General features: G+C 36.4%; 2 protein-coding genes across 2 annotated transcripts; both read right to left on the reverse strand.

Annotated features, from left to right (window-relative positions):
- Positions 1–2,979: 2,979 nt before the first annotated feature.
- On the reverse strand, positions 2,980–5,564 carry LOC113544717 (collagenase 3). Its single transcript, XM_026943635.3, has 10 exons — positions 5,420–5,564; positions 5,103–5,338; positions 4,855–5,003; positions 4,414–4,539; positions 4,150–4,311; positions 3,932–4,058; positions 3,704–3,837; positions 3,462–3,612; positions 3,232–3,335; positions 2,980–3,128 (listed from the first exon to the last, which is right to left on the reverse strand). Exons 1-10 carry the CDS (start codon positions 5,522–5,524, stop codon positions 3,034–3,036), a joined length of 1,389 nt encoding a protein of 462 aa, XP_026799436.3. The 5' UTR covers positions 5,525–5,564; the 3' UTR covers positions 2,980–3,033.
- A 6,465-nt stretch (positions 5,565–12,029) lies between these two features.
- LOC113544715 (collagenase 3-like) lies at positions 12,030–14,777 on the reverse strand. The gene is made up of 10 exons (XM_026943634.3): positions 14,627–14,777; positions 14,259–14,500; positions 14,013–14,161; positions 13,572–13,697; positions 13,308–13,469; positions 13,090–13,216; positions 12,862–12,995; positions 12,589–12,742; positions 12,386–12,489; positions 12,030–12,284 (listed from the first exon to the last, which is right to left on the reverse strand). Exons 1-10 carry the CDS (start codon positions 14,723–14,725, stop codon positions 12,190–12,192), a joined length of 1,392 nt encoding a protein of 463 aa, XP_026799435.3. The 5' UTR covers positions 14,726–14,777; the 3' UTR covers positions 12,030–12,189.

Genomic DNA, 14,777 nt, shown 5'->3' on the forward strand with positions numbered 1-14,777 from the left:
ACTAAAGTAACAATTATTGCAGTAACAATTTGAACAATATTTTGGAAACACTTTACAATAAGGTTTCATTAGTTACCATTAGTTACCTACTTTAGTTAACATGAACTAAGAATGAACAATACTTCTACAGCGTTTATTAATCCTATTTAATATTATTTTCAACATTTACTAATGCATTATTAAAATCCAACGTGTTTGTTAACATTAGTTAATGCACTGTGAACTAACATGAACTAAGAATGAACAGCTGGATTTTTATTAACTAACCTTAACAAAGATGAATAAATAATGTATTAGATGTTCATTGTTCATGTTAGTTAACACATTATCTAATGTTAACAAATGACACCTTGTTGTAAAGTGTTACTGATATTATTTTATTTGTGAACTGATGTTCAGCTGTTCTTTTTAATACTCAACTTATTTCATAAAAGCTGTAAACACAAACACAGACACGAAGATATAGCTTTCATTTCATCAAGCTGAACGCTCACTAAAAACTAACAGGCATCACGTTTTGAGGCCATTTCAAGTTTTCATTTTTGACGTGACACAAAGCAGTGCTATCTAAGCGGGTGAGTTGTTTACTTACTTTATAATTAGTCAGTAACGCCATCATTGTGTCCATTCAGGCCGAGAGCTCTCACGAAAACAAGAGGCGGGATTTATCGAACGAACCGATCACATCCAATCATAACCTATCACATCCAATCATAACCGATCACATCCAATCATAACCTATCACATCCAATCATAACCGATCACATCCAATCAAAACCGATCACATCCAATCAAAACCGATCACATCCAATTATAGCGCGATGGAGGCGTTGCCTCCTCTCACGTGACTTTCCCCCATTCATTCTCAGTTGTTGGACAGCGTTACATTATAAACACGAGTGACTTTTATACTTTTAATGTCATTTTTAGTAATATTTGAGTTTTATTTTTGCAATATCGATTATTTTCTCATCCAGTTTTTTGAGGAGACACTCCCTTGCCTCCTCGGAGGAAACGCCCCTGATATATATATAAATATATATATATATATATATATATATATATATATATATATATATATATGATATGTGTGTGTGTGTGTGTGTGTGTGTATCATCATATAGTTTCTCTTTTAATGTTATAGTAATAATAGTAATGAATAGTAATGAATTACTATGTTCCCCCAAAACTCAGGGAAGACAGTGTAGATGATGTAAACCATACAAACTACAATTTAAAATTATATCAAAGCATCTCTACAACGTGCTGCTCTGGACAAATCAAGACTCACAAATATGAAATTATGTAAATATTTTAGTTTATTTATCATGGTAACTTCAACTGTTTTACCTGTGTGGTGTCATTTAATATAGAGGTTTTTTGGTTTTGCAGACAGGAGAATCAATCATCATAATTACCAATAATAACATAATAGGCCTACAACAGCACTCACATTTATAACCAGCCAAGTATTTGTGTAATATTGTGATTCATTCTGTTAGATTAATGAGTAGTCTGTTTATGTATGAGCATGCACATTCAGATTCACTGATTCCTTCTGTTAGAATGCCATCTAATGGCATTAACTGGCATTGCTATCTGCAAAGTGATAGCACTATTCATCTACTGTAGGTGTGCTGTAATACCTGTGCAGGGACGGACACTGCTCGAGGGGAAAGGGCGAAAACATTTTAAAAGGCAGATGGCACTTCAGATGGCACTTCATCTCATTTTCTCACATATAGGAGCGCCTATAGGGCACTGCATTTCATTTTCTCCACTGGATTGGCACCCATCGGGGTACTTCATGATGTTTCTTTGCATGTTGGGAAAGCCTTTAGGGCACTGTATCACATATTCTACAGAGGATGAACATGCTAAAGGGCACGTCATCATGTTTTCTGGCACATAGCATGTCATCATTTTATTTTTCATCTGAAGGGCAGCCATTGGGGCACTTCATCATGTTTTTACCAGTGTAAAGGCACCTTAGAGAAAACTTTATCATGTTTTATCTACCACAGAAGCACCCTTGAGAGCATTTTCACTGTGTTTTTCAGACCATGGGGTCCTTTGTAGAAAATTTTAAAATTAACACTGTCTGACCAAACAGATTTGCAAATTCAGCAGCACTGTGGTATTAGCTGTTACACAGCTAAGTGTTCTTAGCCGCCTAATGAGGTTCTACCTGGAACTTCTATCTGATAGGAAATCACTATTTTGTAAGGTTCCACATTGAATTTAAGGGTCAAAACAAGGGGTTCTAGTTGTGACAATTTTTTTTTTCTAGGATTGTTGTCCTCTGCACAAAGTGCCACCCTTTTCAGCACCTGAGAAACATCAGCTGCCAGTCCAGTATCAAGCATTTCAGCTGAACAGGGTTTTGGTACCTAATAGTTGGTACCTTTGCAGCTGGGATTGAACTGTTTGTTACTGAATGGATATGCATACAGTCTCACACAGTGAGCACCACCACATACTGAACTTAGTTTTGCCATTTTTAAAGAATATATCAGAGCACATTTTTCATGTTTGGTACAAACACACTGTATGCTATGCCTCTTTTTTAATGTTGTTACTGTGATCGAAAAATAATCTGAACTGGAAGCCCAAGTTCTACAGGCTTCTGTTGAGCCAGTTATTGTTTTAATTGTGAAATTAAAAGAAGTAGATGTACCTTGTTATTTCACACCATCGCCAAACAGATACCGAACAGAAATGAGTTGCGTTTCTTTTGTGTTGTGTGCTCTTGCCTTGACTTTTTAATGCATTTCATTCCCAGTAATAAAACATCTGGACATTTGTCTTATTAAACAGTAGCATCTCACAGTAGCTTTTACTTCATCAGAAGGTTATTTTGAAAGTATGACTTCTGGATTACAATTGCTCAGAAAGGACAAAAGTAATAAAAATGAACTACCCAACACTTTGATTTATTAAATAGTTTCCACTATATAATAATGTTGCCCTGTCTTTGATTCACTCCATCTGCACTGTCAAACCTGACATCTAAATATAAAAAGGCATAAAAGGCTAGCACTGCAAGAAGTAGTAGTTTCCCAGCACGCGCATCAGTGTTGAATCGCTAAACTCGAATATGTTTCTTCCATTGAAGAGGTAGGTGAAACCTGAAAAGCATGATGCAAACAAAATCAGGGTTTTTTTTTTAAATAAGTAGGTCCAAATTAGCCCAGATTATTTAGGAAATTTATTAATTCATTAAATACTGACCACTGTACTGGAAGGCTGCAGTAACCTTTCCTGTGATTTCAGGGAATCTTTCTTCCACCAGTTTAGGGTAACCCTTGTCCATCTTCTTGTTGTTTGTGTCATAGCTTAATATTTCCATTAGTTAAGGTAATAGTTAAGGTAAAATATTTCCATTAGTTAAGGTAAAAAAGGAATATCATCTTGTCTTCTTTCATTTTATTTCTTTTAAATAACAATACACTGTGACATACCTGTAGTATGATTTACCAACAAAGAACAATGTCTTTCCAGTATCATCATAAAGTGCAGCGTTAATTTTCTTCACTTTAGCTGGCAAGCTGAAGCTACTGATATTCATGTGATTCACGACGTCATAACCACTGAGAGCCCAGACCTTCTGACCTAAAGATCATGAGCAAGAGTTAACACAAATTCTTATGTAAAGGCTAGAAGAATGTAATTGTCGATTGTTTAAAAAGAAACGGCGTTTTACTTTTAAAGATGTATATCAAATCAGCTGATGGATTTTCAAAGGCAGCATCGATATTATCAGGAAGCTCAGGCCAGAAGGTCTTTATCAGATATTGTTCAGTTTGAGGGATCTGAGATTGGCGGCGCCAGAAAAATCTGAAAAACAGAAATATGCATCAAATGGTTAAACCATAAAAGAAGCTCAAAAATTATTTAGAAGGTTTTAGAAAATTTTTATATTCATGCATACTTATTCTTGAAGAAGTACATCTCTCCACGCAGGGTTGTAACAGCATCCAGGACCAGATTGGGGTCACAGGCATTAGGAGTGGGTGGAGCTGTGGGCTCGGGTTTATCGGGTTTGTCAGGGTTTGAGCCTGTTGAATTCATTTAACTTTGTTAAACAGATGTTTGACATGTCAGATTTTCTAGACAACTAGTCACAAAATGACAATTCCAGAAGCTTACCATAGAGAGCCTGAATTTTATTGACGTCATCTTGAGGAAGAACGAAGCTGTCAACATCTCTGTAGGTGTACCTTGCATTCATGAGAGCTCCGGGATCACGGGAATGATCAAGGCCCAGGGCGTGTCCAAATTCATGGGCAGCCACCAAGAACAAGTTGTATCCTGTGGTACCCCAATAAAGATGGATGTACATGATGTTTATTTTTGTATATTGCACACTGCATTGTGTATATTTCAAGTTTGATGAAATGTGAGACTATTTACCATTAGATTTGAAAGTGAAGGTCTCATCGTCATCAAAATGGGTATCTCCGCCGAGGCCAGAAGCGGGGCCAAATGCATGAGCCAAGACACCATTAGGTCCATCAAACGGGGAGCCATCACCATGATCTGGAAATAAAAAGTATATTCTATTATTCTAACATTTTTTTCAGTCTAAACCAGGCTTTGAATAGTGAAAACTGATGTACACTGAAGGCTCATGGTAAAACCTGAAGTGGCTACTGTTACTGCCTGTCAGAAAGGGTCACTAAAGACTACATTTAAACACTTGATCACTAATTGACAGTGTTTCTGAATGGTGTTCTGCCCTGTGAAATAATTCAAATGCTGGCTTTCACAATCTCTTACTTACCCTGTCAATAAGAACCTGTTCAAGACAGTGTCGATAGGAAATGGTACCAATGCCACTAGAGAAAGTCTCACCTCCAACAGTAAACGTGATCATGATGTCGGCTACACCGCTGTAGATGCGGGTGAACCTCAGAGGTGTGACACGAGCCCAGACTTGCAGTGCTTTCTCAATAGAGTCATCCACTTCAGCCACAGACATGTCGGGAGTGTAATTCTCAATCCTGTAGAATAAAGCTCGTTACTTAAAGCGTAACTAAATCAGTTCATTTGTTTCATACAGGAAACTAGAATGGGTTAAGAACACTATGTTGCTTTGGTACCTGTAGGTCAACTTGTTTGTAGACCATTTGTAATTTTTGGCTTTGCCTGCAGCCACGTCTGGAACTCTGCAGTGAGGCTCCTTCATCATCTCCAGCATTTCAGCATCCAGAGATCCTGTCACGTTTAACCTGAAAAACTGCTGCATCTCACCCAGCTTCAAGCTCGTCTCACTGACCTTGCGCCCAAAAGATGGCTTGTTCTCCTCTTCCATGTTGGCTAATTTTTTCAAGTACTTCTGGTTCAATAGAAGCAACAGCAACTTGGCTAAATAAAATCCTGTGTAATTTGAAGTTGCACAGTGCAATGCCATTCTTACCTTTCCAAACTGTTCATCACCCTTCACAGTAGATGGCAGTACTGGACCTGAGTGAACCCTGAACACCAGGCCAATGAGGACACACAACAGGTAGTAAGTCTTCATCTTACTTCTTTTCCAAGAAACTGATGCAGTTTGGATTTTACAGCCTGCTTTTATATATAGTAAAGGATGGCATATTGAGCAACAGCTTGAGTCATGTGGACGATAAAGAAGACTTAACATCTGATTTGATTTAATTACAAACGTTTTTCACCTGGAAATGACAATACTACTCATTATGGAATAATAATGCAAATAATAATGCAAATAATAATGCTTTTTACAAAAAAGTTTTAATCTAGTACTCTAAAGGTTTCTTTGGTTTATCACTCTGGGGAACAAATGTAGAATAACTAAGGTTTTACTTTCAGAAAAGATTCCAAGTAGAACCCCTTTAGAAACTGTTAGTAGAACCATTATCCAAATGACCTTTGTGCAACTCCCCTTTTTAAGTGTATCAATTTAAAATGTAATTTTCATATGTATAATATATTCACAAAACAACCCCACAACACAATGTCCCTCCATTATACAAGACCCCAGTTTTTTGTTTTTTTTTTATGTTATGAATTATGATGGACAATGCTTCCAAAGTATTTTAAGTAGAATGGTCATATAATACTGTGTCATCTGTGGAAATAGATTTTCTCTTGTCCTATGCACAACATATTATTAATGGCAAACATAAATGAATATTTCAGGGTCAAATATTAATATCATTAAATCTTCTATTTTTCTATCTTCTTTGCTCTTGTCAGTGTGACATGGTTAATCCATTCGGTGTGGGCTGGCTTACATTTCAAATTACACATTAACTTCTTTTGCCTTGTATCATTTTCTAATGAGATATACAGTAGCCTTGGAAAGAGTTCAAACCATTCAGTTTTTGCACATTTTACTGTGTTACAGATTTAATTTAAAATAGATTGAACCCAATATCCAGAAGTTCTCTGCAGAGGTTGAACCTGCTGGAAGGACAACCATCTCAGAACTACTCCACCAATCAAGCTTTCATTTTAGCATGGCTAGATGTAAGAGAAAAAAGCATTTGGCAGGCACATAAAGGACTTAAAGGGGAGCATTAAGAAAAAGATTTGCTGGTCTAATGATATGAAAATCTAACTTTTTGGGCTCTTTACGCTACATCTGCTGAAAACCAGGTACTACTGATGACCAAAAAAGTCAATTTAATTAATTTTAAATAAAATCTATAATATGATAAAATGTGCAAAAACTGAAGGGGTTTGAATGCTTTCCAAACCCACTGTACATCATTTGATACAATTGGCAGTTATAGGATTGTATCTTTGAATGACGTTTCTGATTTGTTTTAGGTAGAAAAAGTATGGAAATAGTCTGTGTTTTTCATGAGGTGTTAATGGATGACTTTGTGCTAACAGATTTCTGATGATTTAAACAGTCACTTCCCCAGCTGATGTTGAGCCATGTACTTTAGTAAATGCTTGCTCCATCCAAAACAAGTCACTTCACACCTTTTAATGCAGGATGTTGACATAGGCCATTAGCATTATTTCCACTGAATCCTTTTGACAATTTCCAGGATCTCAGTTTACAGTACATACTTGTACAGTTTGATTCCTATTAAAGGTAAGTCATCTGTAATAATCAGTCCAATTCAGACATGTTCCTTAGGTAGCCATCTGCCATTTCCAAGGATACTGCGTTCCAGTATCATGTATCTGGTGCGCATAACATAGTTGACTCACTGCAACTGGCTGATTGAATTGTTGGTTTCTCATAGTGGCAAATTACTTTGATCTTTAACGGCATTATCCTTGAAAATGCCATTCGTCTGCACTGTTCTCGTAGGCAGCGTCCATGTGTATCATAAAATCAGTGTGGTGCCCTTTTTGTTAAGGCTAGCATGCATTCACCACCAAAAAGATGGATGCAATGGACAGCCTTGATTTCAAGCTGTATCAATGGATACAGGCTTTTTTTTAGCACTAGCTGTCTTTTTAGTAGCTTAGTTTAATTTGGTTTTAGGCACTTCAGCATTTTTACTACTAAAGCATCTGGCACTAGCATTTATGATGTTAGTGCCAGATCCTGTCACAGTTCTCCAGCTTTCATAACATGACTCCCTGATTGCTGTTTAGGTAAATCTCACCTGGATAGTATAAACACTTCCAAAAAACTATTAGTGCCGATGATTCATGTTCCTGCTTCAACGCTTCTCAAAAAAATACTGTGGAATTCTGTGCTTTTTAGAAACTGTCCTGCTTCATTCCAGGATTCTTGCCAGAAAACACAGTCACACTGACATCATCTCTGTTCTTCTTCGCAACTGATCATTATGGATCTACATCTAGATTTCTGTAAAGCTGCTATAGTTCAATTCAATCTACATCTAGATTTCTGTTAAAAATGCTATAGTTCAATTCAATCCACTACAGTCTCCTGCTACGTTTTTGCAACTAGGAGGCACAGCTGACGTTAGAGTGACGTGTCTCACTCAGGGGTCTATATGCAAGTTGGATCTCAATGTTCACCTAAAATAGCTGGTTCAAATCAAAGATTCGCTCACGAACAACACGGCACTGCTCAGGAAATCTACTGAAATAACTTGATTGCCTTATTAAATGGATTTTATCAAAATTTTTGGCAGGATACTTGTCTAAATATGTTTTAAATGTATAATTAAAACACTACTATTTTAACTCCTATATTTTAAATATAGGAGTTAAAATGGCAGTGTAACTGTAAAGCTGTGATGGTGATTTCTATTGTAATATACTGTTAACAATATGCAGTACTATAAAAATTCACTTTTTGCACTCTACTTAAAATATGTTACACTATGCCATTACTGTAAATAAATGTTACAATAAAAATGCTAAAACTATTAACTGCAGCAACTACCTGACAACTCTGCATGTCATTTTGATGCTGTAAATATACAGGGTAGTTTTTCACAGTGTGGGTGCTCACTATAGAGAGGCTGAATGCCATCATCATCATCTGCAGGCAGAACAAATGTGTTTGGGTCTCTGAAACTTACTCATCAGAGTAAGACCCAGAAAGTGACCAAACTCATGGGCAGCCACCAGGAACAAAACAAATCCTTAAGAAAGAAGACATTCTTTGAGACATGTTTGTTTGTCTCACCACTAGAGGAAGTGAAGGTGTGCTTTCAAGCTTTCATCGAAATGTGCGTCTCCACCAATGCCACTAGATGGGGCAAAAGCATGAGTCAGAGTGCCAAATGGTCCATCAAACAGGTAGGCAACACCATGGGCCATTCACCATTAGAGCAATCTTAGCATATCTGAGGTTTTTACAGAATATTATTACTATGCATATCCTATAGATCATCCTATAGATCCTATAGATCATTCCACACTTATACTGTGTTGTCTTATAAAGGTGTTTAGAGGACAATTATAGGCTATTAATTTTTATGATTAAGGATTAAATAAAGTGAAAATGATCTCAGTTAAAATTAAACATCAAATACCTAAAAACCCACACACACTCACACACACACACACACACACACACACACAATAAAAGTGCATTTAAAATGTAGACAACTAAAAGCTCTGATATATATAATATAATATAATATAATATAATATAATATGTAAAAAATAAAACATTTGGGGGCATGCTGTTAGAGGAAAATAATCCATGGTGTGATTATGTTCGTATAACAGCAGGACTGTTTTGTTCGTCTTACACAATTTTTTTTTTATTAATTTATTATGTAATACTTCTTATCCATTTATAGTTGCAGTTAATGTTGTGGAATGTCTGCAAGACAAATTACTTCCTGTACATTACTTACATATCTTCACTTACATTTTAGCAGCTATAAACAGTTCCATTTTAAACCATAAAAAAAGAAATTTAAAGTAACGTAATATCTGCAGATTTGTATTTAGAGCATTCACACTATAATGTCTTACAGCAATGACAATTTACACTTTTTTTAAACTGATGGGCTAATTATCACACCCTCCATGGGCTGAAGATGTTTTTCCAGTCACTCAGTGACATCATCAGATCTCCTAAATGACAGGAAGTTCCCCAGCATTTAAACACGTGTGTGATCCACCCCTCTGACGTCTTAAACTTAACGTGACACTTGGATCTGAAAGCATGAAACTGTCAGGGTAAATGTCTCAGGACAGCTTTGTAGGTTATAGTTTCCAAACAATATAGTAAAAGGAACTGTCTGCCCAGGAGCTCAAAGCGTCATCACAAAAAGAAAATAGACAGAAAATCCTCTAAATCCTCAGGATTAAATCCTCACCTGACACGTTCATGCCCCTGAATTACAACAGCATGCAAACACACATAGCTCACATTTCTTCTAGACAATTAAATGACCACTTACACTTGTGGGTGAAAAGGTGAAAAATGTACTTCTAGTTCACAGTCTGTCTACAAAACAAAATTCCACATTCATTTATTTATTTTTCCAGTGAAAATCTGTTACAGTATGGATTACATATTACTGAATAGTAAGCTAAAAAAAATGTCATTCCTATTATGATGCTATAGTTAATCATGAGATCTGAGAGCATGAGAGCATCTTTAAGGAATCTAATATGTTATCAATATAACAAACTGCTTGAGTCTTAATTTTGACACAAAATTTTACATTCTCAGGCACACTGCTGTGCGCAGTCAGGTTAAGAATAATAAAATCAAAAAATCAGAATCACAGCCCAAACAGAAACCTTTTACAGAGCTGGAGAAGGTATAAAAAGATAAAATTAAAAAAAAAATTAAAAATATGGGAGATAATAACTATTAGTGAAATCATCAGAAACAGACACAGAGACATGACCAAAGAGTGGAAGAAAAATAATTAAAAAAAAAGAAAATTCTAGAGTATTTCAAAATTCACAAAATTTTAAAACAAACAGCAGGAAAATACAGGTGAAATAAAAGCCCACGTTTATATCACGTTCAAAAAATATCATATGATTTTTTCCCTTTTTTGCGATAATGACAGTACAGTTTTACTGGGTGTACCGAATTTTAAAAAGTTATACTTTCAGAATTTTTTTTTCTAAAAATCTAAGAAGTAACATAAGAAAGACTGTGCAGTTATACAAAAATAATGCACACCTCCTGACCAATCAGATTTGATAATTCAACCACACTGTGAACAAATTATTATTGAATAACTGAAACTTCAGACCCTTTATGCCCAAATAATCAGTTTGCTTTTGCTCCTCGAACAGAAATAGATCCCAAAGAAGCCACGCTCACTTTATAGCATGTCACCTAGCTATAAACAATGATTTGTACGTTTGTACAAGGTGCATTCAGTGAAATTCCATTCCCCTCTCTTCTTCCTTTTCATCTCACGACCTTCCATATTTTAAGGCATCGTTTGCCACGTCCACTGATGATATCACTAACGCTATTGTAGTAACAGTTTCAGTGGGAATGTTGCTAGAATTGGAATTTTACGTAGCCAACACAGACAAGCAGAGCGATACAAACAGTGAAACATCCCAGTGCAGTTATACTAAATATGAGCATGCTCGTCCAAATTAACGGACCAGAACTAACTGTAGTGTAAATACAATTAAGCAATGCCTGACCAATCAGATTTGAGAAAACAACAGTAGTGAAATAAAATCACTATAATGTACGTCCTGGCTTTTATAAAACTGTAACAAAAACAATATGATAAAATGTAGTGTTCAATAAACAATTCATAGTTAACTGTAAGCTTACATAATGGACAAAGATTAGGTCATTCTGTGGATAGGCAATGGCTGTACTGTACCTTTTTTTGCTTTTTGTTTTGGTTTTGTTTTTCAAAATCGTCACAATAATACTAGTCACTGGTGTGTGTGTGTGTGTGTGTGTCTCTCAAGGACTTCGAACATGGCTCAGCCGATTAGATTTTACATGTGAAACTAAATATGCTTAATAAAGGTTCTTAGCTGCCTAGTGAGCTACTTGGACATAACACATGTTACACGGTTCAACATAGAATCTTTATGGGTTCTCCTTAGATGAACAAACCAAAGACCTCTTTACGGTTCTAGTTTTAGCATTTTCTTTTCTGAATATACATAGAACCATTCTCTTCGATATAGGGTAGCAGAATTTTTGCCACCAAAGAATACTTCAGCTGATGTAGACTGGCAACAACAGGACCTAATGGTCCTAACTGGCCAAGGTAGAACTGTTGGTGGCTGAATGGTTACTCATAAAGGATCACACAATGTTGATATTTTAAATCAACAGTGGTGTAAATACACAACATGTTGTAATGACACTGTGCACTGAAATAAAGATATGGTCTTTTTTCCTCTTGTCAGTGTGTTTATTTCAATTACTTCTCATTATACTGGAAAATTAACTTTCTCTGGAAGCCCAAATTCTGTTTAGATTCTGTCTGTGATGGTTATTGTTTCTAAATGGGGGGGAAAAATACATGATACAGTAAAGCTACAGATGTACCAGATGTGGGCTGTGTTTCATTTGCTGTTGTGCGCTATTGCCTCGGCTTGTTTAGTGCCTTTCATTTCCAATAATGAAGCCTCTGGACTTGTCTAATAAAACATCACACAGTAGGTTTAATTTAGCAAGAAAGGTTTATTTAAGAAGTACAATTTAAGGAATAACAATTGCTTAGAAAATTACTTACAAATTAAATGACAGTTTACTCTTTAATTTAATAAATAGTTTACTGTATTATTGGCATGGCCGCTGATAAATATAAAAGGCATAAAAGGCTAGCACTGCAAGAAGTAGTTGTTTCCCAGCACGCGCATCAGCGTTGATTCGCTAAACTCGAATATGTTTTTTCCACTGAAGACGTAGGTGAAACCTGCAGAAACATGTGGTGTGAATAAAGTCAGCATTTTGATATAACTAGGTCCAAATTAGCCCAGATTATTTAGGAAATTTATTAATTCATTAAATACTGACCACTGTACTCGAAGGCTGCAGTAACCTTTCCTGTCATTCCTGGGAATCTCTCTTCCACCTGTTTAGGGTAACCCTTGTCCATCTTCTTGGTGCTCATGTCATAGCTTTAAAAATATTTCTATTAGTAAATAGCTTGAAAAAGAATGAGTATCCCATCTTCTTTCTTTTTTATTTTTTTAAAATAACAATGCACTAAGATGTACCTGTAGTATGATTTGCCAACAAAGAACAATGCCCTTCCAGTATACTCATCATAAACAGCAGCAGTGATGTTCTTCACTTTAGCTGGCAACCTGAAGCTACTGAGACTCTTGTGATTCATGAGGTCATACCCATTGAAAGCCCAGACCTCCTGACCTAAAGATCATAAACACAAGTACACACCAAATCATATGTACCTTATGTAGATTTTATATTGTTATTGTTAATCACAGTATACTAAAATTCAATCAATAAATATTTTAAAGCACTTTTACTTTTAAAGATGTACATCAAGCCATCTGATGGATTTTCAAAGGCAGCATCGATATTATCAGGAAGCTCAGGCCAGAAGGTCTTTATCAGATATTGTTCAGTTTGAGGGATCTGAGATTGGCGGCGCCAGAAAAATCTGAAAAACAGAAATATGCATCAAATGGTTAAACCATAAAAGAAGCTCAAAAATTATTTAGAAGGTTTTAGAAAATTTTTATATTCATGCATACTTATTCTTGAAGAAGTACATCTCTCCACGCAGGGTTGTAACAGCATCCAGGACCAGATTGGGGTCACAGGCATTAGGAGTGGGTGGAGCTGTGGGCTCGGGTTTATCGGGTTTGTCAGGGTTTGAGCCTGTTGAATTCATTTAACTTTGTTAAACAGATGTTTGACATGTCAGATTTTCTAGACAACTAGTCACAAAATGACAATTCCAGAAGCTTACCATAGAGAGCCTGAATTTTACCGACATCATCTCGAGGAAGAACGAAGCTGTCAACATCTCTGTAGGTGTACCTTGCATTCATGAGAGCTCCGGGATCACGGGAATGATCAAGGCCCAGGGCGTGTCCAAATTCATGGGCAGCCACCAAGAACAAGTTGTATCCTGTGGTACCCCAATAAAGATGGATGTACATGATGTTTATTTTTGTATATTGCACACTGCATTGTGTATATTTCAAGTTTGATGAAATGTGAGACTATTTACCATTAGATTTGAAAGTGAAGGTCTCATCGTCATCAAAATGGGTATCTCCGCCGAGGCCAGAAGCGGGGCCAAATGCATGAGCCAAGACACCATTAGGTCCATCAAACGGGGAGCCATCACCATGATCTGGAAATAAAAAACATTCATATACATAGCTTAGTGTTGCTGAATACTCTATTAACATCAGTATACATTTGGAAAAATTTCAGTCTACATCAGACTTTGAGTTGTAAAGGCAAAACCTGAAGCAATTGAGTTCATGTCACAAATGTACATGTGCTGACCATTAATTGACCGTGTTTCTGAAAGGTGCTCTGCCCTATGATTTATTCAAATGGAGGCTTTCACAATCTCTAACTTACCCTGTCAGTAAGAACTTGTTCAACATTATATAGAATTTCACAAGAAAGACTTCAAGACAGGATAAAGTGAGAGACTCACCTCCAACAGTAAAAGAGATCATAATGTCAGCTACACCACTGTACATGCGGGTGAACCTCAAAGGAGTGACGCGAGCCCAGACTTGTAGTGCTTTCTCAATAGAGTCATCCACTTCAGCCACAGACATGTCGGGAGTGTAATTCTCAATCCTGTAGAGTAAAAATAACAAAGTGTAACTTACTAAATCAGTTCACATGTTTAATACATAAAGCTATAATGGGCTTAAGACCACTACGCTACTCATACCTGTAAGTCAAATTGTTGGTTGACCATTTGTTACTTGAAGAGCCATCAGTGTAGGCAGCCACATCTGGAACTCCACAGCGAGGCTTCTTCATCATCTCCAGCGTTTCAGCGTCCAGAGTTCCTGTCACCTTTAACCCGAAAAACTGCTGCATCTCACTCAGCTTCAAGCTCATCTCACTGACCTTGCGCCCCAAAGATGGCTTGTTCTCCTTTTGCATGTTGTAGAATTTCTTTAAGTAATTCTGGTTAAATAGAAAAAAATGTATAGTTGGAAACCTGGCTAAATAAAATAAAAATAAAATAAAATAAAAACAAAATTTAAAAAATCCTGAGTAATTTCAAGTTGCACAGTGCAATGGCATTCTTACCTCTGCAAATTCTTCATCGTTCAAGTGAGTAGAGAGTGGTACTGAGTGTACCACGAACACCATGGCAACGAGGATGCACAACTGGTAGTAAGTCTTCATTTTGCTTCTCTTCTAATAAACCAATGTAGTTTGGGCTTTGCTCCCAGCTTTT

The sequence above is a fragment of the Pangasianodon hypophthalmus genome, chromosome 17, assembly GCF_027358585.1.
Source record: "Pangasianodon hypophthalmus isolate fPanHyp1 chromosome 17, fPanHyp1.pri, whole genome shotgun sequence".
In the NCBI taxonomy this organism is placed as follows: Eukaryota; Metazoa; Chordata; class Actinopteri; order Siluriformes; family Pangasiidae; genus Pangasianodon; species Pangasianodon hypophthalmus.

Bases quoted from the DNA above. Each gene is read 5' to 3' on its own strand.
- LOC113544717 (XM_026943635.3), bottom strand. From the start codon at position 5,524: ATGAAGACTTACTACCTGTTGTGTGTCCTCATTGGCCTGGTGTTCAGG. The intron at 5,339-5,419 runs GTAAGAATGGCA...CTATTGAACCAG, and splicing joins GTGATGAACAGTTTGGAAAG to AAGTACTTGAAAAAATTAGC. The intron at 3,129-3,231 runs GTCAGTATTTAA...CATGCTTTTCAG, and splicing joins TGCAGCCTTCCAGTACAGTG to GTTTCACCTACCTCTTCAAT.
- LOC113544715 (XM_026943634.3), bottom strand. From the start codon at position 14,725: ATGAAGACTTACTACCAGTTGTGCATCCTCGTTGCCATGGTGTTCGTG. The intron at 13,217-13,307 runs GTAAGCTTCTGG...TGAATTCAACAG, and splicing joins TAAAATTCAGGCTCTCTATG to GCTCAAACCCTGACAAACCC. The intron at 12,743-12,861 runs GTAAAAGTGCTT...TATGATCTTTAG, and splicing joins CTTGATGTACATCTTTAAAA to GTCAGGAGGTCTGGGCTTTC.